The sequence below is a fragment of the Motacilla alba genome, chromosome 4A (assembly GCF_015832195.1).
Source record: "Motacilla alba alba isolate MOTALB_02 chromosome 4A, Motacilla_alba_V1.0_pri, whole genome shotgun sequence".
NCBI lineage: Eukaryota > Metazoa > Chordata > Aves > Passeriformes > Motacillidae > Motacilla > Motacilla alba.
In genome coordinates, this window is record NC_052045.1 from 14,020,760 (window position 1) to 14,046,692 (window position 25,933).

Sequence of the window (25,933 nt, forward strand, 5' to 3'; positions counted from 1 at the left end):
TCTTGCTAGTTAGGTGAGGTGTTTTTATTGGTTGCCTGATTTTGGTTTTCCCCTAGTAATGGTTTTAACCTGGTCAAAATCTGTGGTTGGTACAAGTGTATGTGACCAAGCGGAGCCCTCAAAAAGGATGCGTCTGTACAGACCTATTCCTGTGTGGAGTGTTTGACCTTATCCAGGTGGTGTGGAGGAGGCCTGCCTACAGTGTGAACAGGTGAACGACCTCCTTTCACTGGTGGCTGAGCTTAGGGAGCAAGTTGAAAGATTAAGAAGTATCAGGGACAGTGAAAGGGAAATAGACTGGTGGAGTTCAGCCCTTACATCTTTAAGGGAGGTCCACCAAGAGTCAGAGGACTCATATGCCTCTCACTCTCAGGCAATAGAGGGGCACCTGGTAGATGAAGGGGAGTGGAAATGTGTCCCTGCTCGGGGAGGTAACAACAAAAATCCCTCCTGCCCCTCATCCCCTAGCCAGGTGCCACTTCAGAATAGATATGAGGCCCTGGATCTAGAGAGCCAGCCAGATGATTTAGAAGAAAATCATCTGCCCAATGAGCCTCCCAGTTATGACTCAACTGTAAGACGGATCAGCACCTCTACCATCAAGAAGAAAAGAAGGGTGATTGCAGTGGGTGATTCCCTTCTGAGGGGAACAGAGGGCCCCGTATGTTGACCGGACCCATCCCACAGGGAAGTCTGCTGCCTCCCTAGGGCCCGGTTACGAAATATCACTGAGAGACTTCCTAGGCTGATTCGGCCCTCTGATACCCACTGCTGATACTCCAGGCTGGCAGAGAGGGTGTGTGTCCCGAGAGGGTGTCCCGAGAGTGTGTCCCGAGAGGGTGTGTGTGTCCCAAGTGTGTGTGTTGATGCGGTGGTTTTCAGGGCAGTCAGGACTTGGTGAAGGGGAGATCTTGACTCCATTTCAGAAGGCTGGTTTATTATATTATGATATATATTGCACTTAAAAAGACCACACTATACCTATACTACAAAGAACAGAGAGAAAGAATCATCAGAAGGCGAGACAATAGAAAGGAATGAATAATAAAGTTTTGTGACTCCCAGAGAGTCTGAGAGCTGCTGCCTCCTCGATTGGCCAGCAAGTAGAAACATCTTACATCGACCAATCGAGAAAGCTCCTGCTGCATTCCACAGCAGCAGATAACAAATTGTTTACACTTGAAGCTGAGGCCCTCTCAGCTTCTCAGGAGAAGAAAATCCTAGCAAAGGGATTTTCACAAAATATCATAACTACAGTGTGTGTCCCGAGAGTGTGTATGTATGTCCCGAGTGTGTGTGTGTGTCCCGAGCGTGAGGCGGCGGCGCTCGGCCTCGCCCCGAACTCCAGCTCCCAGCAGGCAGCGGGGCGCGCGACCCCGGAAGCGGTCGGAGCCGTCAGTGCCGCGGCAGTTGCCGCGGGGACCGATCGCGCCGGGCCGGCGGGGCGGTGAGTGGAGCGGCCGGTGCTGCCGCGGGCACGGCCGGTGTTCCTGCGGGCACGGCCGCTCTTGCTGCGGGCACGGCCGGTGTTCCCGCGGGCACGGCCGGTGCTCCTGAGGGCACTGCCGCTCTTGCTGCGGGCACGGCCGGTGTTCTCGGGGGCACGGCCGGTGCTCCTGAGGGCACTGCCGCTCTTGCTGCGGGCACGGCCGGTGTTCCCGCGGGCACTGCCGCTCTTGCTGCGGGCACGGCCGCTCTTGCTGCGGGCACGGCCGCTCTTGCTGCGGGCACGGCCGGTGCTCCTGAGGGCACGGCCGGTGCTCCTGAGGGCACTGCCGCTCTTGCTGCGGGCACGGCCGGTGCTCCTGAGGGCACGGCCGGTGCTCCTGAGGGCACTGCCGCTCTTGCTGCGGGCACGGCCGGTGCTCCTGCGGGCACGGCTGGTGTTCCCGGGGGCACGGCCGGTGTTCCCGCGGGCACGGCGCGGGCGCAGCTGCTCAGGGGGATGTGGCGCCGCTCCCTGCAGCGGGCTGTCCCCAGCCGGGAGCCGGAGCCGGCCTGCGGCGGAGCTCGTGAAGCGATAATGTCGGGCCCGTGAGGCCACACGGGGCAGCTGGATGCCCGTGGGAAGGCAGCGCCTCACCGCGTTATTCAGAGCAGCCCCAAAGGCCTGTCCGGTTGCAGGGTCTATTTTGTACGTAGAAAGCGGGAGTTGGCCGCTGGGTTCAAGCGGGAGGTGTTACCCTGCCCGAGTATGGGAAAATAGCAACACAAGCATCATTTTGGCCGTGTACAAGACTCATGAAATTCTAAATCCACATTGAAACAATTAAATGTTGTAATTTTTAAGATTTCTCTAGAACCCCCTTCCCTAGAAGTGCTTCCTTCCCCCACCGGCTGAGTACTTTTAAAAATTTAGGTAATCCATCTTTAGTTTTGCTACTTTGGAACGATGCTGGTGCAACAGTTTGCTTCTGTGAGCTGTATAAAAATTTGGACCTAAAGCATGATGTTTGATTCTCTAGTTTTAAGCACCCATCTGGTTACAGGCTGGTCTCACATAATTCAGCAAAGTCATATGCATTGTTTGGTGATTTGTCAGATGCTGATAGAAACATTAAGTACTGATGTATATAACAAAGTTAAAGTTTCTTGACCTCCAGTAACAGTAAAATTCTTCTTTATATCTAACAGGAAGCTTTTATAGGCTAATTCTAGAGATATGGAAAATTTTCCTCTCTTTCTATGTGAAGTTCTTTTCACTTATTTTTGATCAACAAAAGTGCTGAAGTGACTGTATGGTTACTTTTCTTGGAAATAAAATCTGATTAAAATTTTTAAGGTTCAGCAAAGCATCTGGATCTGCCCAGGTATTAATTGTTATTTTCTTCTAAATTTTAGTGATAAAAAAGATTGAAAGCAAGACTGACTTGTTGGAAGCAGAACTTCCATTAATCCTTTTTGTTCCTTTAGGACAAAGCCATATGGAGACTAGTTTATGATAGACGGCTTTGCTGGTAGAAGAAAGGCATCACTTAGGCAGTAGTTTTGATGAAAAAATTAAGAGATATTTCATGCAATGTGTCACTTCTGTCACTGATGTCACTTCTGTCTTCTGATGCAAGTCTTTTTAACATCACTGTTAATATGCCAGTGGATTCCTAGATATTTTTGGATTCACTAAGGATTTATATCATCTGAAGGGTGTGACAATGTGGGGGAGAAAGGCCATCCTGAGAACTTCATGCACCTCCTTTTCATGTTGTTCCAGCATTCCTTAATTCTCTGGCCAACATTTAATTTTCTGCACTGGAAGACAAGAAAGAAACAGCAGTATCTTCATATATTACAGTGATTAATACTCTAATTAATACTTTCCTAATCTCACTTTGTCATGTAGCTGATCTTTCTGTTGTCTTAAAAAAGAAATGTGTTTGGATTTATGAATATCATTCATAGGAATGTCTCTATTTTAAAAAGTAATTTCTCTTAGGACAATGATTGAAAGACTTAAGAGATTGGCAGGTAACACTGAAATGACTCCATAACCCCCAGCACCTCATTTTAGAGTCCCATTCAGAATGTGAAGGATGGCATTCACCTACCAGTTGATGCCTTATCTTTGACATGACTTAAAATGAACAAACAATTAAAAAAAACCCCACAAAACAAAAACAAACAAAACCCCAAAACAAACAAAAAACCAAGCAAACAACAACAAAAAAAACCCCAACCAGATAAAACACCCAAAAAAAACCCCATAAACAAAGACACAGAAGAAACCCCATCAGATCCTTCTCCCACATCCACTTGGAAATATGGCCTTAGCCCAAAGATTGCTGAAGACAATCTAGAATTAGAAATTAATGCATGCATAATATATGAGCTTTTAAAATACAATTGGAGCTGGCTACTGCATAACCAAATAAGCCATATTTTGTGCATGGATTAAAAATTGCATAATGTTAAACTTGGAAGGTTTTGATTGCCCTCTGAGGAATTCAGTTGTGATAGGAGCATTTACAGCAGTGAACAAGTCGGTCATTCCAGTGAATCTGTCATTAGTTTTGCCATCATTTTATGTGATGTTTTGTAGTTCATTCTGGTGTCACAGTTTAAATTGCAGATGGACAAGCATTTGAATTTTGTTATTCCTAGGTAAGCCATGCCTGTTTCAGCTGATGAAACTGTGGGGAGCCTGACTGTGAGAGATACAGTCCTTACTCCAGCTGGAATTGAAGGATTACAAGGTTTGTACCAGATGCTATTTATTGCAATTGCAGACTTGGATCAGTGGCTTCCTTAGCTTCTTTCTAGAAATGTTTCACAAAATGAAGATCAAAATCTGGGTTAAATTTTGAAAGGTACAGTGACTCATTCTATGTTCAAGTAGGTTGTGGTAAAAGAGAAGTTGCTGTGAGATGCTAAAAACTGGAAAACTCATCAAACCATAATGTTCATCCTTCCAGAAGGAAAGAGAATGCTTTTTTGCTGAACTGAGGACAAGGTCAGACCCATTTAAGAAAATGGGAACCAAAAGTACTATGCAATTCTTATATGTTACTCAGCTGCTATTAGAATGGAACTGCTGGGCTTAGTCTTGTATTTGAGTTCATTTTCACAACTGTGAGTTAATTCCTTCAAGCTTCAAGAGAGTATGTTCACTTAGAAGCATTAGAAAACATCTCAGTGGTAATGTTCATCCTGTCTTTTAATTATGTTTGACCATTCCTAGTTGCTTGCTAAATTGTTATCTTTGCATTACCTACCTGGTAGGTAATCAGTTTGCTGTATCATTTGAACTACGTTTTTTAGTCTCTTAGAGAAAGGAAAAAGGAAGTGATTAACTTGCCAGTAAGTCTGAGGAAATTAATCAATAGACTGAAAGAAGTGTAAAATGTCATATTACTTGAAAATTTTAGTTAATTTTTTTTCAGAATTTCAAAGTGAGTTAGACTTTGAATTGTATGTTGTTGAATGTATTGAAGGTAATTTAAAATTGCCTTGGTTTGGGTAGAATCATCATCTACACAGAATGTAAAAGCTCGACAAGTCGTATCAAGAATCAGCCGAGAGGAACTGGAAGACAGATTTCTTCGTCTACGTGATGACCACATCCTGCTCAAACAGTATGCCAATAAGCAAGAGGAGAAAATTAAAAGGTACGAGGTTTAATATTTTTATTTTAACTCACAGTACCTTTTTGTCCCTTTAAAGCATCTTCAACAAATTAAAAATCATGCTGATTTCTCTCAGAGCACTTTTTAATACAGCAGCAAAAATCACCCACTGGACATGATTTTTGTGTTGATTTCCACAATCTGTTATCTCTGAGTATGAGAGATGGTTTTTGCAGGGACCCCTATTAGATCTCCCTGTACAGAGGTACACTGCTGTCTACTACATCAGGGATGATACCTTGGATTCCCGGCTGTGCTGGTGGAGTGTTCTGGGAATTGCAGAGCAGGCTGTAGAAACCTAATCATTCTTCAGGCTTTTCATTCTAGAATCAAAATGGTCTATCCAGAGAGATTCTCCCCCTTTTTTTGTCCCAGTCTGTCTTTCAAGAAGTTGAATGGCATCTAGCTTTTTATTGGTGAATTAGCCCTAGAATGTCTTATAATCATCACTGCTTTGTTCAGTAGATAACTGTCCCGTTTTGTCACAGTACAAGCTGGCTTGTACTGGGCAGTTAGTTTGGCTGTAGATAGGAAGCCCTGCGAGCTCCATAAACCCGGCCCCTGGGTGGACTGACAGGAACCTCAGCCAGTTTCGTTCCATCCCAAGCTGCAGACATCTCTCTGGTCCAGGAGCTTGGGCACTGTCGATGATCAGACCAATGAGCTGTCCAGACTGAGGTTTTCAAACCCCTTTATAAAGAGGGGCTTGAGGAATAAACGTGCTATTTTGCCACGTGGACGTCAGGGTGTGTGTTGTCCCTGTCTCCAGCCACTGACACCATGAAACACATGGATATTAAACGTAACAGATAACTTCAGAGAAGTCCTAAATAGCATGGGGAGCACAGTACCCAGTTTACCCACAAATACACAAGCAACTTTAGGCTGATTATTAAACTCAGTATGCTGGGATTTGTGTGCTAATCTTTGCCAGGACTTAGCGTGCTGGCAAACTGATCTGGACTGTGAAGAAGTGTTTGTAGTATTGCAATATTGCAGAAAGGCTGAACGCTGTGACTCTGTGTTTGCATTGTGCTAATTGTTAACAAAGTCTTTCTGCATCTAAGCCAGTTTCTGGTGAGGAGCTGTCGCTGGCAGGGGGGCTGTGTACAACTCCCAAACAGGATGGGACTGCTAGGAACGTGTCTTGAGCTGCTTTATTTTCAGCATCAGTCTCATTACATGGCTATGACAATGGGAAGATGCCAGCAGCTCACATCCCAGGCAGCAGACCAAGAACTTAATGTTACAACTTACTTTATAACTTTTTTGACCAATCACACAAAGCAAAAGCAGATTGACAATGGTTCCATCCAACCTCTATAAGCACACATACCTTCGGTTAAAACAATGCTTGCTTATTTCAAATACAATACCTGCTTGTAAGCCTTAAAACACAATGCACAGAGCTCCATTATGAAGCTTAGAACTTCCTAATATGTCTCTAGATAGACTTTTCTGCAGCTCAGGGAGTTATTCTAGACAAGCATTAATACACAGACCATTGTTCTATTTGTCCTTACTTTTCTACTTCTTACTTAATTTTTCTGCTGACCAGTCTTATGGCTACTGCTTAGCTCTTATCACAGCTCTGCTGTCTCTGAGGCCTGCCTTTTGCAGCTTTCCCAAAACCCTCTGTTTTTATGGGTTATCACAAAGAGCTAATGAATTCATCAAAGAGTAGTTGAAAATAGTGCCTATTTTATACTTTAAAGTCCAAAACATTATTTTCTTTTCACTCAGTATGCAGTGAGTTACTGTCCCATTGACCAGCATTACATAATTTCCATCTTTTCTGTCAGGTTGTTGTCAATTACAAGATTGTAGATTAATTGTTTCATTATTTCAAATGGCAATTCCTTTGTTTCTGTGCACAGCAAATACCACTCATCATCCATTTACACCCAGTGGGGTACTCATAGTCCACTTAGGTAAAATTACACACGATGTAAAGGTGTCCTTCCTTTACTACCCTTAAATGATTAGCCTTAGGAAACTGTTATTTGTCAGTGCTGTAAAGCAGATTGCTGCTCAGTGGTATCTGTTATCTTCAAGGAGTTTGTCACAGGCAACAATAGTTATATCAAAACTTGAAATTTATTATCAAGGTTCTATGCTGATGTCTGCACAGTGGTTATGTTCCTTTCAACAAAAGGCTTTTTATGCTGACTTTTCACATTCTTTTTCTTTTTTTTCAATTGTTTTCCCCAGAATGACCACCAAGTTAATACGGCTTGTTAATGATAAGAGAAAATGTGACCCGGCTGGCTCTGGACCTAAGCGGCTGGGTCAGGCTCTGGAGCTGGAAGAAATGATTGAGCATTTGCGAGAAAAAGTTCGTGAGCTTGAGAAACAAAATGAGAGCCTCCGCAACAAACTCATCTCAACTAAACAGCAGCTCCAGATTCAAGGCCATAGGCCTTGTCTGTACAGCTCCGTTCAATCTCGTGTGAACACTGGTCTCAAAAAAGAGAGTGAGACTGCTGGCATGCCAGAGCACACCAAGAAGGGTATAATTCACATTCATTAAAACAGCAGACTCTTTGATTGTACCTGAAACCATGATTCTGAATTTCAAAACATTTTTAGTGCAGATCAGAAAATACGCAGAGCAATTATTGAAAAATAAAATGCCTGGAAAAAATAAGGATAGTTTAGCTGTCTCTAAGGTATTAAGAGACAGGAAAACTCTACAAATAATCATTAGAGCTTCCTGTATCTGCTTTTTATTTGGCTGATTTAAAAATACTGTGGAAAGCTAATCAGGTATGGATGTTCTGTGAATACTTGCTTTCTTTGAGTGCAATCATGTAAGAAACACCTTGAGTTGAACAAAAGTAAACCAAAAATAAAAAAAAATTCTAGGCATATACACACACACGCACACATACACACATATATATATCTGTATTGCAATTACCAGTGCCTTAAAATAACACGTAAAGATCAAAATTCTAAATAGGTCAAGTTAATACAGCAAAGTAAGTAAGTCTTTCAGGCATTTTGGGAAACTGCTAGTATCATTGTACCTTAATCCTTAGCGATGCAGTTCTGAGGACTGAGGGATGGCTGCCTTAATGCTGTCTTTGAAATGAAGTGTATTTGGTCCCGCCTCAAAACTTGGTTAGTTTCTTCTTGCTAAGAGTAGAAGAAAAATATGGAGAAAACATTGCATTTGCTCCTAAAGTAATATTTCTTCCTTAATTAATTTCTCACTTCTTTTCTTCATGATGGGTTTAGATGCTTCTAAAGAACACAGGGAAATTATCTGCACTGCTACTAAAATACAGTGCTAACAATTGCACGTCTGGGTGAATGACACTTGGGATTTTGCAAATAAATTGGTGAGAAAAAAATGATTACAGGTCCATGTTCCTGTCTAATAATAATGATATTTCTTTTATTTGAAGACACGATACCTGTTCTCTTTGAAAGCAAAATCTTGTAAAAATCTTCCAGGACATGTTTTTAACAGTTCACTTTAACACTGCTTGGCATCTCCCATCCTTCAGATTTTACAGTAGTTTGTGTTGTGCATACTATGATTATTTCTATGTGACTTTGATGTAAAAATACTTCTTATGACATCTGTGTAGGAGTTGCAATTATTTGTACTGTATTAAGATAGTTGGCTTGTTAAAAGCTTTCTCATTCAACAAGTCAAAAATTTATCTTTGTTTTTGTATTCAGGAATGAGATTTCAGAGTTTAGAAGTGAGATCGTCTGACGTTGTGCTCCCCAAATATGGACAGAGTCTGCTCGAGGATTCAAGGGCTGAAATCAGAAATTTGTATGATTTTCATATTACTTCTTTTCTGCCATTATAGTTCTTAGATCTTACGGTTTTCTTGAAGAAAAAAAGTATATCTTTGAAGAAGTTTTCAGTTCAGAAAATAAAATGGTTGGTTCTGACAATAAAAACACTGGTAACAATGCAGAATGTTAAGAAAACAGGAAATGAGGTATTTAGAATGCAAAATGTAGGTACATAAGAATTTGGTTACAAGTTAAAACTGGTCTCTAGTGGTGAGGCTTTCTTTGCTGGCATGTAATGCCTGCCTTGTTTGTTATGGGCCAAAGCTGACAGAAGAAGAAAGAGCCTTAGCTGCAAAATTTTTACCAACTAAGTCCTAAAATGTGCACCACCATGCACGTGGTAACTGTGAATTTGCTTCACTGATGCATTTCAGTTTCATTCCTGGAGACAGACAGATTTTATGGATAAGTACAAAAAGCACAGTTTTGGGATAGTTATGTAAAATGATTCTGATTCACTGGTGCATTTTGAAGTGTGGTTTGTAATTCAACTGCACTTCAATTGAAATTGAAGTTTAGGAAACCCTTACAACATCCTTGATGTAGAGATAGCATGAGAAATAGAGAGGTGTTACATAGAAAAGGTAGTTGACATCTAATTTAAAGGTATTGAGGTCGGATTAGAATATTTTTCTTCTCTGAAATGTATGTTTAGAAACTGGGTTTTCTAAAAGCTGTTAGTTTATTTTCACAGTGATTTACTTCAATCAGATTATCGATTACATTCTCTGTAAATGCTAAATTTCCAGTTAATGGGCAAGTTAAGTTTAGAAATACATGGATTCATGTGCAATCATTTATTTTGTGCTTGAAATTTTATAAATGCAATGATTTACTGGAATCATAAGAAACAATTCTATGGAAATATTCCTATAAATTACTTTTTAATACATTTATTGGATAAATTCCACTGTTTAAAACACATATTTTGATTTTATTTTCTTTTTTGATATTTTTTGGGGTTTAGATTTTTCCATTTCAGAATTAAAGCTTAAAAAGTACTTTTAGTGCTCCATCAGTTGAAGATATAATTTTGTGATAGCTAGTAATGGTGTTTTGCTTTTGAGAAACCATTGGTGCTAATGGATGAGAAGGAGGATACTTCTAATATAGAGTATAAGAAACCATGAACAGCGTTTTAGTGAGGTTCTGCTAAGCATTATTCAGTCCACAGAAACATTTATTTTGAGAGTTTGTGTTGCACTTTCATAGCAATTTAAACTCATAAGCCTCTCTTGTGAGGTATGTTAATAAGAAATACAGATTTTGCTGACACTTAAAAGTTTGGCTTACCTGAGTACTCTTTTTTTTTTCCTCTGAAAAAATCTGTAGCTGGTTTTAGAACGTAGGATGCTTGTACTTGCAGGGAGGCTGTCATTGAGTCCCAAAAGAACCAAATTGAGGAACTAGACCGTGCCAGAGAGATTCTTGGGAGTCAGCTAAGAAGGAAAGAAAAGGAAATTGAAGAATCCACCCTCCGGCTGAAAGAGCAGGGTACAGCAAGCCAAAGGTATTGTGAAAAATTAAAATCTCAGTGATGGAAACGTGAGAAGAGTTATATCATAATGTTTGTAGGTAGCTGTGAAAGTTACTACTTCTCTAAAGAAATATGGGCCCTATTAATTTTTGTCCCATTGGTGAAACCAAGCCATAAAATGTTTTGCCAAATAGCATGGACAATTCTAAGGAGATAGTTACAATAATAAGTTACGATGTTTTTTCATAAATAAACAAAATGTTCGTAATTACCATTTTAGAGAATTCTTTTCCAGCTGATACAGGTTCAGCTGAAGTTCAAGTCATAAAATTTTAATCACCTATTTTTTCCTTCACTTTAATTCTTATCAAATTTTACGTGTAGGTTCATAGTGGACAATTTAATATTCACTAGTACTCAATAATTTGGAGTCTACAAATAGTAGAAAAATACTGGCTCTGCTGTTGCTGAAAATGTTGAGATAAATGAAAGTCTCTAACACTGTTTTGGTATTAGAGGACAACATTACTTTATTCACATACTCAGCTGTTTTCCAGATGTCTAAGCTTTGTAGCCCCTTCACTTGCTCCAGCATGGCATTGTGACAATTTGTCCTACATGTCTAAAATAAACAAATACTGGAAGAAAAATTTCAGATATTGAAAATCTGTTCTGATTTTATCATAATTTGTATTAATAAAAATCCCAACTGGTTTCTCCTCTTATACTTGTAGAAATAATGGGGTTTAGTTGCACCATTTGAAGTAAGGAAAAACACCTAAGTAAATACTTTTTTAAATTTTGAATTATTTTAAACATCGTTTCTAATAAACAGTACAGGCTCAAATTAATCTTAGAATTGTAAGAATATCTGCATAGAGATTAAATTATTTTCATGTGATTAAGACACACTGGCAGCTTGTTGGAATACCAGACTTAAGATGATATAGTCTAAATTGCTGACTCTCATTTTCTTTGCAGTGTTTGATAGGTGGAAACTTCACAAAATGGTGTTCTACTGGCACCCAATATTTTGGATGGTGGGAGAGAGGGAAAACAATCTCTTTAGGCACAGGATTGTTTTCTTTTTCTGTCATATACAGTTTTATACAATAAACAAAGATGTATATGTATTGATTGAAGTTGCTGTGTCATCAAACAGCAAAATGTTTATTTACCTAAACTCTCTAGTGTGAATTATAGAAGAACAAATTAATTTGAGTATTATACACTACATCTTCTTCGAAGGATGTGTTTATGATGTATTTGTTTTTAATTTTGAAGGCTAAACATTCAGGACAATGTGGAAATGATCAAGGTCCGTAAACAGCTGGCTGAGAAAAGCAATGCTCTTTCAGCAATGGAAGGAAAATTTCTCCAGCTTGAAGAGGTAATTGCAATTTGATCAGTAACATTCCTATGCTCTTATCACATAAGCATGCTAAACAGAAGACAAATTATACACAGTTCTTGATTCTAAGTCAATACTGAGTACATTAAAATGAGCCACATCCTAAATTACACTCAAACTACTCCAAATGGAGTAAGGATTTTTAGTCTTAATCTCTCTTTTTTTCCAGCAGGGTCTAGCAGGTCTTAGTGATTTCATCTGCAAAGTCATACCAAGCAGATAATGAAGAATGAACTGAGTGATCTGCCTGTGGAAAGAGATTCCTGATCATTTAAAGAGAGGACTTTGACTTAGATGTACTGATTTACCAAAAAAGAGTAGCAAACCCTCTCCACTTTATTCCTCTTTACTGAAGTTTGGGCAGTTTGGCTCTTCTGTCCTGATGTTAGGATTTAACCTCTGCTCATATGTCCATGGAAATTATTTTAGAGGGCTACTTTAAGTAATAATTTTCCTTATAAAAAGAGCAATTTTATGAAAATATCTCCAGAACTTGCAATTCCATGGTAGATTATCTATAGGTTTTAATTATACCATTTTTTTCTGCTTTTTCCTGTATGTATATGGAAAACTGCATATGCATACCAGGGTGGTATGATCATACCTTGGAAATGGGAGACTTCCTGTAAGGAGGAGTCCTAACTGCAATAGAGCTTTATTACATATCCAGCCTTAGGAAGTGGAAGCACTGAGTATCCTTAAAAACTCTAAACATCTGTGTGCTTATTGTTAGCATGCTAAGTAACACTTGTGCCATTAGATTTTTCTTTGATTCCCTTTTTTGCTCCTGTTTTTCTGTTTCTGCATTTTGTTTTGTTTTGCCTCCTTCCCCCTCTTCAGTGTAACTCCTGTATCTTCTCTGCCAAACTGAGGAAAGGTTTAACATGGCTTTTTGTCTTCTTTCCTTTTAAGAAATCTAAAATAGAGAGAGTTTAACTCTAGAATTTAGAGTTAAATTCTCTCTATTTATAGCTATAAATAACTAGTTATAAAAATAGCTATAAAAATAACTCTATTTCTTTTTGTTAGGCTGACTGCTAATATTGTGTATTCTCTGTGATTTTTGTCTTCCTGAGAAATGAATAGGCAAAGCTGAAGATCTAGTTGGTGACTGATATTTCATAAGTTTTTTGTTAATTTCCTGTCTGTTCAGATTGCATGTGAACGTAAACAATTTTACAGGATTAACATTTAGCTTCTCCATTTAGCTACTTTGTAGGAATGTTGTATGGAAAAAAATGAAGCTAACTTCTTTCTGTCTAAAAGCATTAAACATTAACTATATTCACATGTGTATTTGGCATAAATTATCATCCAGTCATTTTATGGAACAGGAGTTTGGGCTTTCAACTATTTTGTCTCAAATCGTAATTTGAATGTGATTTACATGTGAATTTTTATTAAATGAGACCTAATTACAGGGTTGTAGGCAGTATAATATTAACCAATATTCTGCAAATAGAGGCTCTATCAGCATCTTCCATTTAATTTTAAAATTGGTTAAATGTGCCATCAAAGTAAATGAAAATATGATGGATCTCTGAAGTCCCTTATTAAAGTTCTTCTAGCTGGGAAATAGAGTTGAATGCATGAGGGTTGTAAAAGAATCATATATCTACAATGTATTGTGTGTATATGTGTATCTATAAGTATAAATATTTATATGTGTGTGTGAATATATGGATATATAAATATAAGGGTTAAGAGAGCTGTGGCAAGCTCTATGATTACCATATATGTGGATGACATTGATTTCTGCTTGCTGCTGCAGTGGTTTTTGGTTAGCATGTCCAACCACTGTAACCACTGCAAAATCTTTTAATGGCTTTACAGATTTATTTCTTTGTCATTTTCATCATGGGTAAACTGCAGGTTTGATATTCCTGAGGAAAACCAGGTCACCTTCTGCTGGCCATGGGGAGTGAAAGTTACTCTCAGTTGCTTAGTTCAAGAATGTGTCCTGCTGATCGCATTGGGAACATCTACTCAATAGCGCCTTGAGAGCCCCTTGTTGAAATACACAGTGTGGGAACATTCTACAAGCTCTGATTGTGATATTCCTTCCTTCCTTTTCACAGAACCTAAAGAACTTGAAGACCAACCACGATGCTTTATTAGCAAAAGGTGATGAGCTCAATGTTCAGCTTAAAGAGGAGCGGTTAAAGTGCCTTCATCTTCAAAAAGAATTGCAGACGGTAACTATTTCAAACAGAAGGACAGAAGAGGTGAGATTGTGTTCAAGAGATCTTGAATCTGCTTGGAGTACTTATAGATAAGGGAAGAGTTAATGATGGGATACGTTTTAATTGTGAAAATGTGAATAGATGTTTCAAACACATTTAGAAGGCTGACCTGGTGATACATACACTAGTGATGTATATACTTTTATCCCATTAAAAAGAAAAGAACACTGGCTGCTGCTTGCATTTGGTAGAATATCAACCACACTTGATCCCTGTGCCACACAGTCACTGAACCAGTGTTTGGACAATATTTGAGGTTAAAGCATAGGATTTCATGTCAATTCTGATACTGAACAAGTGGTTTGTTAACTGAAAGAAAATGATACTTAATTTCTTGATAATAGTTTTTAGTATTCTTTCAACCTGATTTAATTCCAGTACACTATAGTGTCATTTAAATCTGATTTAGCAGTTCAAATCTGTTACTTCTGTTTCTTTGTCTGGAGGCTCTCAGACTAATGTCATCCACACTTAGGGCTAAAAATCAAGTGGTTTATTTCTCATTCTTTTCAATGAATGAGGAATAAGAGTCTGCAATCTTACTTGTTTTTCTGTTACATTTTATAGTAAATTTAGTTTCACCACCTGGTTTACCTATTTTAAATGTATTTTGCATGAACCAAGTTTACCAAGAACTCACAGATACTTCCTTCAGACCTTTAAACTATTGTAATGCATGAAGGTATCTTCTTGTTATCTCATAGCTTTAAAGTTATGTCTTGCTTTAGTGAATATTTTGAAAACAAGGATGTGTTGTTTACCATGTCGGTAATGCATTTAGACTTTTAGATTTTTATCTTATTTTTCATGTATACCCTGAGCTTGGCTCTGTTGGTTAGAGCAGGGTGCTAATAATGCCAAGGTTGTGGTTTTCATCCCCAAATGAGCCATTCACTTTAAAGTTGGACTTGATGATTCTTGTATCCCTTCCAACGCAGAATATTCTGTGATGCTGATTTTGTATGAAAAGAACAAATAATAGCTTGACAATGCCTACAAATAATTAACTATTTGTCTTCACACATTCATTGTAATTTGCTTTTGTGCTGTGCATCAAATAAAACTTCCTTCTTCATTTTAGTTACAGGAAAGAATAAATGATCTAGAAAAAGAGAACGAACTCTTGAAGGAAAACTATGATAAGCTGCATAACAGGTAAGTTGTGGATTCTGTATATGAAAAATTAGGTTCCTGTCCTGTTGAATAGGTCTTCATACACTAAGTGCTGGAATGTGCCTATTGAGTGTTTGTGCACACATGTAAATATGTTTGTGCTCCAGTTTATCATATCAGTAAGTGTTTATGGAAACATTCATGGTACTCTGCCTGTATTTCATCTGCCCTGTTTAAATGGACCAACTTGTTCTAATACTCTTGAAACAATAGGACACTATTTGAAAAACATAATTAAAATAAGTAGGAGTCACTTTATTTTGAACATAAATAAAAGAAGTTCTTAGTTGAATTTCTCATTGTTTTCTTTAGAGTTATTGTTGAAAGAAGGATACTCTAGGTAGATATGTATTAATTTGGATTTATTTTGGGTTTTGGGATTGTTTCTTGGGATTTTTTTAACAAAGAGGTATTTGAATTTTTGTCAATGGGATAAAAGTTCTTCCAGCACTCCACAGGGAACCTATATAAAGTCTGATATTTGACAGCTTTTCCACTAATTATTTTTGAGGCGTGGTTTGTTTCTTTTGTAATAGCTATCATTTCACTTCTGCTGATACAGAAATAAGTAATTCTAGCCAATTGCCACAAGCATATGAAAGAAAAAAATTACCTTCAAATGAGCTTTTCCTTTATTGTAAAACTGTGATTTTATTGCACTAAAGAGGGTCAGATAATAAGACATATATCTTAGAGTTAATAATTGCCTCAAACAGGTTTATGATTTGTTAAGATGGACATTTTTCCATTCAATAAGAATGCAAGAATTGAACAGTAATATGAAGAGCATAGTACTCACTGTCTCAGTTAGAAGAAAGCACATTACATTGCTTTTTCTTTTTATCTGCAAGGAATTATCCTGTAAATTCTATAATATAATTCCTTTTATTTCAGTCTGAGTTACACATTGTCCTGGGCTGACTATATGATGCTTTTATCCCCAATTGTCTTGTTCTGTTTATGCTGAATAATAAGTTTTGCACCTTTAAGACTTGTTCCAGAGAGTGAAGGGGGGAGAGAAGAAGTGCACAGTTAATAAACAGGTTTTTCCACTTTTCTCTAAGGAGGGATTTTTTCCCTGAACCAGTTGGAGGGAGGGGCCAATTGAATCTGCTTTCCTAGAGGAGCCCTTTTGGGGGTTCTCTCCCAAATTTGCCCTGAACCAGGACACACATTTTGTTGTGGTTTCAGCAGTTCTGATTCTGTACCCCTGCAATCCTTGCAAATGGATTGGCAGTTTACAAGCAAATAATGTTAAAGGCAAAACAGTTATTCTAATTTCTTTTCCCACTTTTTTTTAATTTCTTCAAGTAGGAGAAAGATTACTTTATATGCGCTTCTTAATCAGTAGCAGAATTGTTGTTTTAGAGTTTGAAAAAACTGTTGTCGCTCTGTGGTCAACATTTCTTTGACCAGGCAACTGACTTGAGGTTCTGCAAGTCTCACAAAATAAAAAGAAATCAGGTGGATGATCCCAATTCTCCACATTAAGAGGGTTTGTACACAAAAAAACCCTGGTTCTGTAGTTGTCGCTTGCTGAAGTTTGCAGTTGTGGATTATTCTGAGATATGCATCTCAGTTGCTTTCCTAGTCCCACAAATGTTGCATGCTACTAACTTTTTTTAACTTTGGAACTCGAAGTTAAGGCCAGTTCCTTTGCTCATCCCACAGATCTTTCATGGTTTTTAATTGCATCCTGAGAGCCACCTGGGTTTCAAGAGCAGCCAACCAAAATAAGTTTACATAATTCCTCAGCCACAGTGAAAGTGGTCTCTGTGCTGCTAAAAGGTTTTTTCCTTGATTATTTTCTGCTGAAGCTGATTTCTAAAAGTTTTTCGTATAACATATGTTTTATTGCAGTATCTTCAGTCTGCCCCATGATCAGCAGTGGAAATCAAAGGAACAGCAACTGAAACTGCAAATTGCTAAACTGGAGGCAGCTATCAAAAATGATCTAGCAGACAAAAATGAAATCCTTGACAAGATCAAAGTAGAAAGAGGTATATTTCTGAGAAAACTAGTATTTTCTCAAAATGTGAGATTATACCCATATCAGAGTTGAGATATACTGCCCAGAAAAGTAGAATCTCTGTTGCTGGTGTTTTCAAAGCTGCATTTTAAGTATACATTTGTTAAATACACCTAAGTTATGACTATCTGTTAAATGCAAAATATGACCCCATACAGAATATGGGCTGAATGAGGCTCATATAATTTCAGCTGCATTTATTCTTCATCTGTTGGGTTCATATTTACTCTTCATTCAGTATTTCTTCTCTTCTCTACACTGAAAGTTCTTAAGGAAAAGAGACCCCTCTGACAGTCTCTCTGAAATTATAAACACTATTCTGTTCACTGTACAAAGCTCTGTGAAGCCCATATAGGCCTTTGGCCATGTTTGTCTTTCAATTTCATTAATTCTTTTTTTTTTTTATATTTTCAGTATATGCCAATTTTTATTTACAGCATTGTACATTTAAAATAACAGTTTTCATCTAATGAACAGAATATTTCATATGTGTTTTCTTCGTGCTGTAGGACAACTTCTTAGTGAATACTGACCTTGCAATCTTTTTTTAATCTCAGTACTGATTACCGTAGCAATATGAAGTTTACAAAAGACAAGCACAGACAGAAAGTGAAGTTATTTAGTTCAGAGTTGATTCTTCAAATGTGTATTTTTAAGAGGTGTATTTCTGTGAACAATTTCATGGAATGAAGTAGACCAACTTTTTGTGAATAATTCTTATGATTATGGGTTGAGTTCAGCACATGTGTACCGTTAGGATTCTCAGTAGCTCTGCTGGCTTCACATACCAGATTGAATATTTAAACATTTTATTTGACCACAGCAAGTGTTTGCAAAATTAGCCTTAATTGATCCTAAAATAAAGATGCCTTAAGCTATGTTATTATAAAGTTATGACATACTAACAGTTGTTACTTGTAGCATGATTATGAAAAAACTGGCATTCCATCCTCTTTCCTGCCTGTGGCCATTATGTTTAACTGTCAGGTGTTTACCATCCCTTGCCCGGGTAGCTTGTTGTACTCCTAAACTGAAACACCAGAGTACCACACTTCTGATTTCTATAGAATTGACTTGCTGCACCTGGAGTAGATGTTCTAATATCCTTCTAGGCCTCTGGATATAGGATTTGATTACAGCTCTGTCTTTCACAGAACGTGGGCAGTATATAACATTCTTCAGTCACATACTTCAGAGTATCTGCCTTTGCTGCACATTCCTCTTTGAAGTTCAATAATTGAAATTAATGCTTGTCTTATGTCGGAATCCAGGACATCCCTCTGGGTGCCCTGGATGGCCAGAGCCGCTGGCAGGGGGCTCTGAGGCCCTGGCATGCAGCCAAAGACACACGTGGGGTTTTGATCTTAGCCCATGGAGCAAATTACCAACTCTGTATGAAGAATTACAAGCCACACACACAAGTTTAGGTATTGTAGAAGAAGTAGTAACGAAGTGAAAGGAAGGATTTCTGAGTGCTGCACAGGGGGGGTTTAAGCCTTGTACGCAGGGGTCCAAGTTTTGTACATGGGGGTCAGGGGTTCTAAGATGGAGGGATTTGGGTGTGCCCTGTCCTCCTTCTTTCTCCTTCCTAACCTCCATGTCTTTGGTGATGTTGGCACTCACAGATTGGTTTAGAGTAGAAAGTCACCATTCAATATGGATAGTAGGCATTGGGGAAAAGGTATAAACATGTAGTACGTAATATATGATATAAAAGATTGCACCAGCCCCTGGGAGGGCAGTGTGCCTTTGTCTGAGCTGCTGAACGGGCCACAGCAGTTCAGGAGAATAATCTTTTAGATAACCAACAATAAACAACCTTAAGAACAGACAACAGAGGACTGCTGAGTCATTCTTTGAAGGCACGGGTTGGAGGAGAGACTTTTCCATCTTTCGGGGTCACCCCAGTCCAGGGCTGGAAACCCCACAGTCTTAAAGTACTGCCTAGAACTAGGGTAGAAATAAAGTCTTGTCTACCCTTTGTCGTTTGGCATATGAATCTTTTTCCTAAGCTTCTTTTCCGTGTCTAAGAAAGATGGTAAAATAAGTGAAGCCTTGAAAATTCTTAATGCTACAGTAGACCAACATCATCTTGACATTTTCTATGTCCTCCTTCTGTATTTCCCTTTTACAGTGATCCTGTAATTTGATCTGATTGTTTTAGTATATGTTTCTGGACACATCATAACATACATAACACACATAACATCATAATGTGCTTTGTAATACTTAAAAGAAATGTATTTAGATAGAAAATAGAGTGACTCTCTAACTATGTTTTCTGTTGTTTTTTTTAGTACTTTCAGAAGCTATATCACCCTTCCACCAGCCTCATTTCCCTTAGACATTTATCCTCGTGTTTCTTGTCTTACCAGTATTTCCCAGATTCTCAGCCATAAATTACAGTAGCTGTTTGGTTCATGTTCATTGAAACTTACTAACAGTAGTGTTTCATGCAGGTTTTAAAAGACTGAGATAAGCTAATACAAAATCTAAGGTGAAACAATTCCTATAGCAAGGATTGTTGTCACTCATCTCATAAATTCATACAGTGTATGTATTTACTTAGTTATGTCTAAGTACTTTTTATTTTACATAATAAAATCTCACGCATTGCTTCATTTGTTGTTCTTATTTACAGTACTGTTCTACAGAGTACACTATTTAATAAGTACAATTTTTTTATGATTGTCTTAATAGAGAAGTATTGATTGTGTCAGTACTTGCAAAAATTACCCCTCTCCTAACCAGAACAAGGACACAGAGATTTCCCCATACAAAATGCCTTTGTTTCTGCATTTTGCCATAAAATTTTCATGCATATATGAATATGAAAAAATCAAGTTTGTATTTTTCTTAACTCTGTTTAATGAAGTGTAATACTTTGTTCTTCTATATCAAGACCAAAAGGAAAAGCTGATGCAAGACAACAAAGACCTGCAGTTACGTTACCTGGAACAAAAACAACAACTAGATGATCTGAAAAATCAAGTGAAGTTTTTAACCAAGGTGAACTGTGTTTTTGTTTCAAATATGAGAAAAAAAACCCCTCTACGTTTTATGCATAGTGCAGATACTTCTTGGTAGTCAAAGAATATAGAAAAATAAGTGTTTATTTATTCCTGCTATCAAGCAAAATATTATGTCTAGTGAGAATGTGTCTTGTTATTCTGAATGTATTTCTTCAATTCACATCTGGTAACACCTTTCCATTCAATTTCAGGAAAGTGATGTTGGTGTGGCAGAACTCAATGAAACCCTCTTACTTATAAAGGTATCTTACAAGGAATGCAGGGTTGGAACTAGATGATATTTAGGATCCCTTTCAACCCAAACCATTCTAGAATTCTGTATTTTGCATTCTCTTATTTTCTCGTTTGTGCGAGGTGGTTTTGTTGGTTTGTTGGTTTTGTTGGGCTTTTTCTTCTTTTGTTAAACCCTTGGCTGACCATTGTATGCTTTCTACACACCTGGAATTTTCAAGGGCTGAATTATTTGAGCATCTTTCAGTAGTTAATGCCTCAAGCTCAAATGTGTGCTCTTCTCATTTTTTAGTTACAGTTAATCAGAAGGGAAGATGAAAAAATTGCCAGAATTAAATCTTAATTTATGTAAATAATTCATTATAACAACAAAAGTGAATTAAATCAGATTCACAGCCATTTAAAAAAACTTAGTTTCTCTCAGTTAAATGACTTATCACAGCATCTTGTTATCCCTATAATGTTTACTAAAACCAATGTTGTTTATTAATTCTATAATTGCTGCAGGTATACCATAAGGATGGAAATTCCAATTTGTGTATAGCAATACCACAGGAACTTGGGAACTTATCTTAGAAGCTTATCTTTGTTTATTAAAACAGAAAACCAAAAATACTCAGAAAATATTCTTTTTTCTCTTGCACAAATTAAAAATGGAGTGAAAGGAAGAAATCAGTGAACAAATAATTTTGCAATGTTTCCACTGTTTGAGTAATTTATGTTTTATTTTCTTGAGGAAGTGTTTATTGTGATGATGATTATATAATGATAATTTAAAAAAAAACCAAAAATACAGAAAACCTCAATGAAAACCAACTCCCCAGTATTAATAACAGAAGGAATGTAGACTTGAGAATAATAATTTGGGGTTTGTGCATTTATGGAGGCAGGATTAATAATTATGAGAAAGGCAAGTATATCTGTTTGTATTTTCATTGGATAGACAGGAGTGATTGCTTCTGAATATCTGATACATTTTAATTGGTTCCTGATAATCATGAGATTACATTGCTGAAAACAATCCTGACACATTCCAGTCTTACCTCATTCCTGTTTTTGTGTTACTGTGTACTTAAAGTTTATCAAGTTCTGCTTACTGCCTTACTGTTGTAGCAAACGTGCCTGTGTTGCATTAATGCACAAATACCTGCAAATCTTTTGCAAAAATATTTTCTTGTAATTTTCTAATGTGCTCCAGGATCGAAAGCAACAAAAGAATGTGGACCTCCTGTCCTTGGAAAAAGTGGGAGATGATAGCCATAAAGATTTAGAATACTCCATGCAGGAGCTGCAGTTAACACATGCGGAAACCGTGCAAGAACTTGAAAAGACAAGGAATTTGTTACTTGTGCAGCACAAAATTAGCAAAGATTACCAGGTACTAAACTCTACCCACAGTGGGAAATAACCTGATCATAACATTTTAACCTTTGTAGCTCTGACACTTGTAATAATTAAGACTTACAAATTCAGCAGCAAGGCCAGTCTGTGCATAGGGAACCAAACAAAATCTGCTGTTGCTGAAGGTATCGTTTAAAAAACGTGAGATCCAAGTGACTAAATTGTAGTCTTTTAGCTTATCCTGCTCTTAACCCTCAGACTGTGCCTTTTCTCTGAGTGTTTTCTCTGAGCTCCTACCAGGTCTTCACAGGTAAAGCCAGTAAATATGCTTATCAAAGAAGCTTCCTTTTCCATACCACTCTGCTTTCACTGTCTTCTTTCTGCTTCCTCTGTTGGAGTACTGCACATCATATTTTGACTTTTCATTCAATTAATTAGCATTTAAAATAACAAAATCATTAAGGAAACTGTTAGGTATATTGTCCTAAAACAAAAGCTACTCTGTTTTTCCTATTGATGTTTTTAGATTTTGCTGACATTAGAACTGATTTGTTGTATTGATAAGTGAAAAACTGCTGCTATTTTTGCATACTCTAGATGTTCTTTCCTCAAATCTAACTCTATTTTAACTTGTAGCCAAAAGCATGTGCAACATCAGTACAGACAATCCTCAGAAGTTCTTTTTACACGCAATTGTTTTTCAGACTGAAGTAGAAACAATGACAAGAAAGATGGAAAGTCTACAGAAAGACTATGAGTTAAAATTGGAACAGTATACCCATCTTCTCGATATTAGAGCTGCACGTATCAGAAAACTAGAAGGTATCTTTAAATTATATTCTTCACTAATTTTTTTAATATTTTATCTCTTCCAAATTACTGTTTTAAATTTGTTCTCCAGGTGAAACATTTTTCCATTCCTAAAACTACTAGAAAGGTCAGTTCTTTCATGGAAAGGTATCCCCGTTAATTTTCATTGACTTAAATGACAGTTATTAATCAAACCAAATCCAACAAAGTGGTTTTTTTTACTACAGCTATTGCTGAATAAGAATAAAATGACCCAACAATTTTTTTTAATAAATCATGCTTTTATGGTCAACCTTTTACTTTGCAGTACTATCATTACAGAATCACTTTCTGTTACTAAAATCCCCCAAGTCTTGTTATAACATACTGACATAGTATTTAAACAGAATTTCAAGTATTTTTTTAGTGACTTCACTGTGTAAAAGGTGCATAGGAAGCCTCAAATATGATACTTTACAAACTGTGATGTTGAAACAATTTTCACACCTTGTCTCCAAGTTGCATCTACTGCATCATGGTTTATGTCCTAATTCTGTAAGCATGTATTTTGATTTCTTAGAATCATACAATTCTAGAATGGCTTGGGCTGGAATCCATCTCATTCCAAACCCCTGCCAGGGGCAGGACACCTTCCACTAGAAGGCTACTCAGAGCCCCATCCAACCTGTGTTAACCACTTATTAACCATTTACCACCTGAGGCTGGGAAACACGTGAAGGTCTTTGCTGAGAGTTCTGTCCATTCAAGATGTCACATGTTAAAAGTCATGTGTATTATTTCTTTCTCTGGCAAATTTAGATTGACCCTAGAAAAATGTGCATCTTAAATCTGTACTACATTTGCATAGTGATATTTACTTTGAATATTGCATAAGACTTCTGAATTTTACCTTTTGCACTCTCTTATAACCTGATAATAAGTGCTAGAGGCCTGTGTCTATGCATACTGAAGAATGCTGCTGCAGGTAGCTCCATTGAGGAAATACTCTTGATTGTTGCCAGTGTGCTCAGTGGGCATTCAGTGTATGAATTATTTTTGATAATGCCTTTTTGAAAGTAACATTGTTAATATAATTGAATTACACTTTTATCCTTTCTTCTCAGTCATTAATTGTATTTGAGTTTTTAAAAAGACAATCCTATTATAACTCTATTTTATCTGTTGCAGCCCAACTAAGAGACATTGTGTATGATACAAAACCACTTAAGTCCAGACAAGAAGTATTGCCGAGTGATCCAGTGGGTGGATTTGTTGAAACTGTACATTTAGAAAGAGGAGAGAACCTTTTTGAAATTCATATCAGCAAAGTGATCTTCTCTTCTGAAGCTATGCACACTTTTGGTGACTGGGAACCTGCAACGTTTTGCACTTACGCATTCTATGACTTTGAACTTCAGATAACCCCGGTCGTTCATGGGAAGACCCCATCGTATGACTTCACTTCTCAGTTTCTTGTGCAGTCTGATGATAGCTTCTTTCACTATATCCAGGAAAACAGCATCACGCTGGAGGTTCATCGTGCATATGGCATAGATTATGAAACAATTGCTTCTTGTCAGCTTAAGTTCCATGACATCTTGGAAAAAGAGGGCAAGATCTTCAACGCAGCAAATTTAGTTGGTATTTAAGATATCACAAAGTATTCTGTTTGATTATGTGCCACTATATATTGCAAGTGATAAATAATGCATATTTGACCAAAAATGAATTTGTGCATTACTATTTCAAAAGGAAAAAGAAGTGTTTACAAGAATGCTCTTTTCTGTTGGATGTGCAGCATGTCCTTGTGGTTCTGCCAACATTTGTGTAAAGCTGGGATGGGTGCAATTTTGCCCATAACAGCTCATAGCCACAGGGCAAGAGGGAAAAAACCCAAAAAAGGAGGCACCCCCACTTTCCCCATATCAAACATCAGTGCTTTGTGCCTGGGCTGAATGTCATAAATATATCCTCTCCTTATCCATAAACAAAGGAAGAAATGATGTAATCTGAACTGGTAAGATAAAGTTTGCCATATAGTAGTGAAAAAGGTACAAATTATGGTGATTATGATTATTAGTATAGATATAGTAGCATAATCTAGGAGGATGTTTACATTTTGTGCATTATTTTAGGCACATTCATATTCATTATATTAAAATAATTTTAAGGTATCCTGTACAAGACACTTCTAAGAAGTCTTGAATGTTCTTTGCAGCTTACTTCTCCTTCTAGAAACATTTTGTCAGTGACCTCTTAACTGCCTACTGTTGTAGAGAATCTGGTTTAATAAGGCATTGTAAAGTGGTACCTTTGCCAGTAATTTAAATTGCATACCACTTTTTGGGACACTTCTAACTGTTAACAAACAAAAGTGTCCTAACCCTTATTTCCCTTAATGAGATAAAAATATTGAACTTTGATTTGGCCCTGTAGTAAATATATAAGTAGGGAAAAATGGCCATGTTTTGATTTTGGATCATACAGTGGGAGCCTGAGGAATTGTTTCTGTTTCCAACATGAACTACAGCTCTCACATCACAAGCACTGGTGTAATGCATAGGCACAATCTTTCATTTGTGGCTGTTCTATAAATCTTGAATTTGTGGTTTTCCTAGCTTTTGAGTAACATACCTTAATGTTGAAAAGAAAATTAATGCAATCCCTTATTTATTCCTTAGGAAAAACAGGACACATTCAAAATTATGGTACCGTAGAATACTGGATCAGGTTACAAGTTCCTATGGACCAGGCTATTATTCCCTACAAACACAGGTCAAAGGATCTGGGATATATAATGCCCAGTTTTAGGGAACATGAACAACCATCCAAGGTATGTGTGGGTCTGTACTTGATAGAGAGAATTACTGCATGGAGAAGAGAAACTTCAGGGTGACCTCATTGCAGCCTTCCAGAACCTAAGGAAGCCTACGAGAAGGCTGGAGAGAGGCTTTTTACAAGGGCATAGGACAAGGGGAAATGACTTCAAATTCGAGGAAAGTTGATTTAGATTAGAAGGCAGAAATTCTTCATAGAATCATAGAATAGGCTGAGTTAGAAGGCACTCAGAAGAATCAGTGAGTCGACCTCCCGGCCCTGCAGACACCTCAGCAATCCCAAATGCTCCAAATGCAAATTGGGACAATCCCAATTGTCCAAATGCTCCCAGAGCTCTGGCAGCCTTTGGGACCATGACCGTTCCCTGGGGAGCTTGTTCAGTGCCCGACCACCCTCTGTGCAGAGAACCTGTTCCTGATGTCCAGCCTGTCCC

At 37.8% G+C, this 25,933-nt stretch overlaps 1 protein-coding gene across 2 annotated transcripts in view; it reads left to right on the forward strand.

Annotated features, from left to right (window-relative positions):
• Positions 1-1,335: 1,335 nt before the first annotated feature.
• The window catches only part of RPGRIP1L (RPGRIP1 like), a 38,087-nt gene continuing 13,489 nt past the window's right edge, over positions 1,336-25,933 (forward strand). The window contains exons 1-16 of one of the 2 annotated variants that reach the window (XR_005259895.1): positions 1,336-1,447; positions 4,099-4,190; positions 4,958-5,102; positions 7,332-7,630; positions 8,811-8,910; positions 10,303-10,446; positions 11,698-11,803; positions 13,903-14,049; positions 15,149-15,222; positions 17,101-17,240; positions 20,172-20,278; positions 20,493-20,543; positions 21,731-21,910; positions 22,578-22,695; positions 23,851-24,299; positions 25,344-25,495. Coding sequence is in view for 1 of the 2 variants with exons in the window: in XM_038164639.1 (XP_038020567.1) it covers positions 4,106-4,190; positions 4,958-5,102; positions 7,332-7,630; positions 8,811-8,910; positions 10,303-10,446; positions 11,698-11,803; positions 13,903-14,049; positions 15,149-15,222; positions 17,101-17,240; positions 20,172-20,278; positions 20,493-20,543; positions 21,731-21,910; positions 22,578-22,695; positions 23,851-24,303; positions 25,344-25,495 (2,301 nt within the window). In the remaining variant the exon portion in view is untranslated. Of the gene's footprint in view, positions 1,448-4,098; positions 4,191-4,957; positions 5,103-7,331; positions 7,631-8,810; positions 8,911-10,302; positions 10,447-11,697; positions 11,804-13,902; positions 14,050-15,148; positions 15,223-17,100; positions 17,241-20,171; positions 20,279-20,492; positions 20,544-21,730; positions 21,911-22,577; positions 22,696-23,850; positions 24,304-25,343; positions 25,496-25,933 lie in introns of both variants that reach the window. The other variant, XM_038164639.1, reaches the window with a different exon arrangement.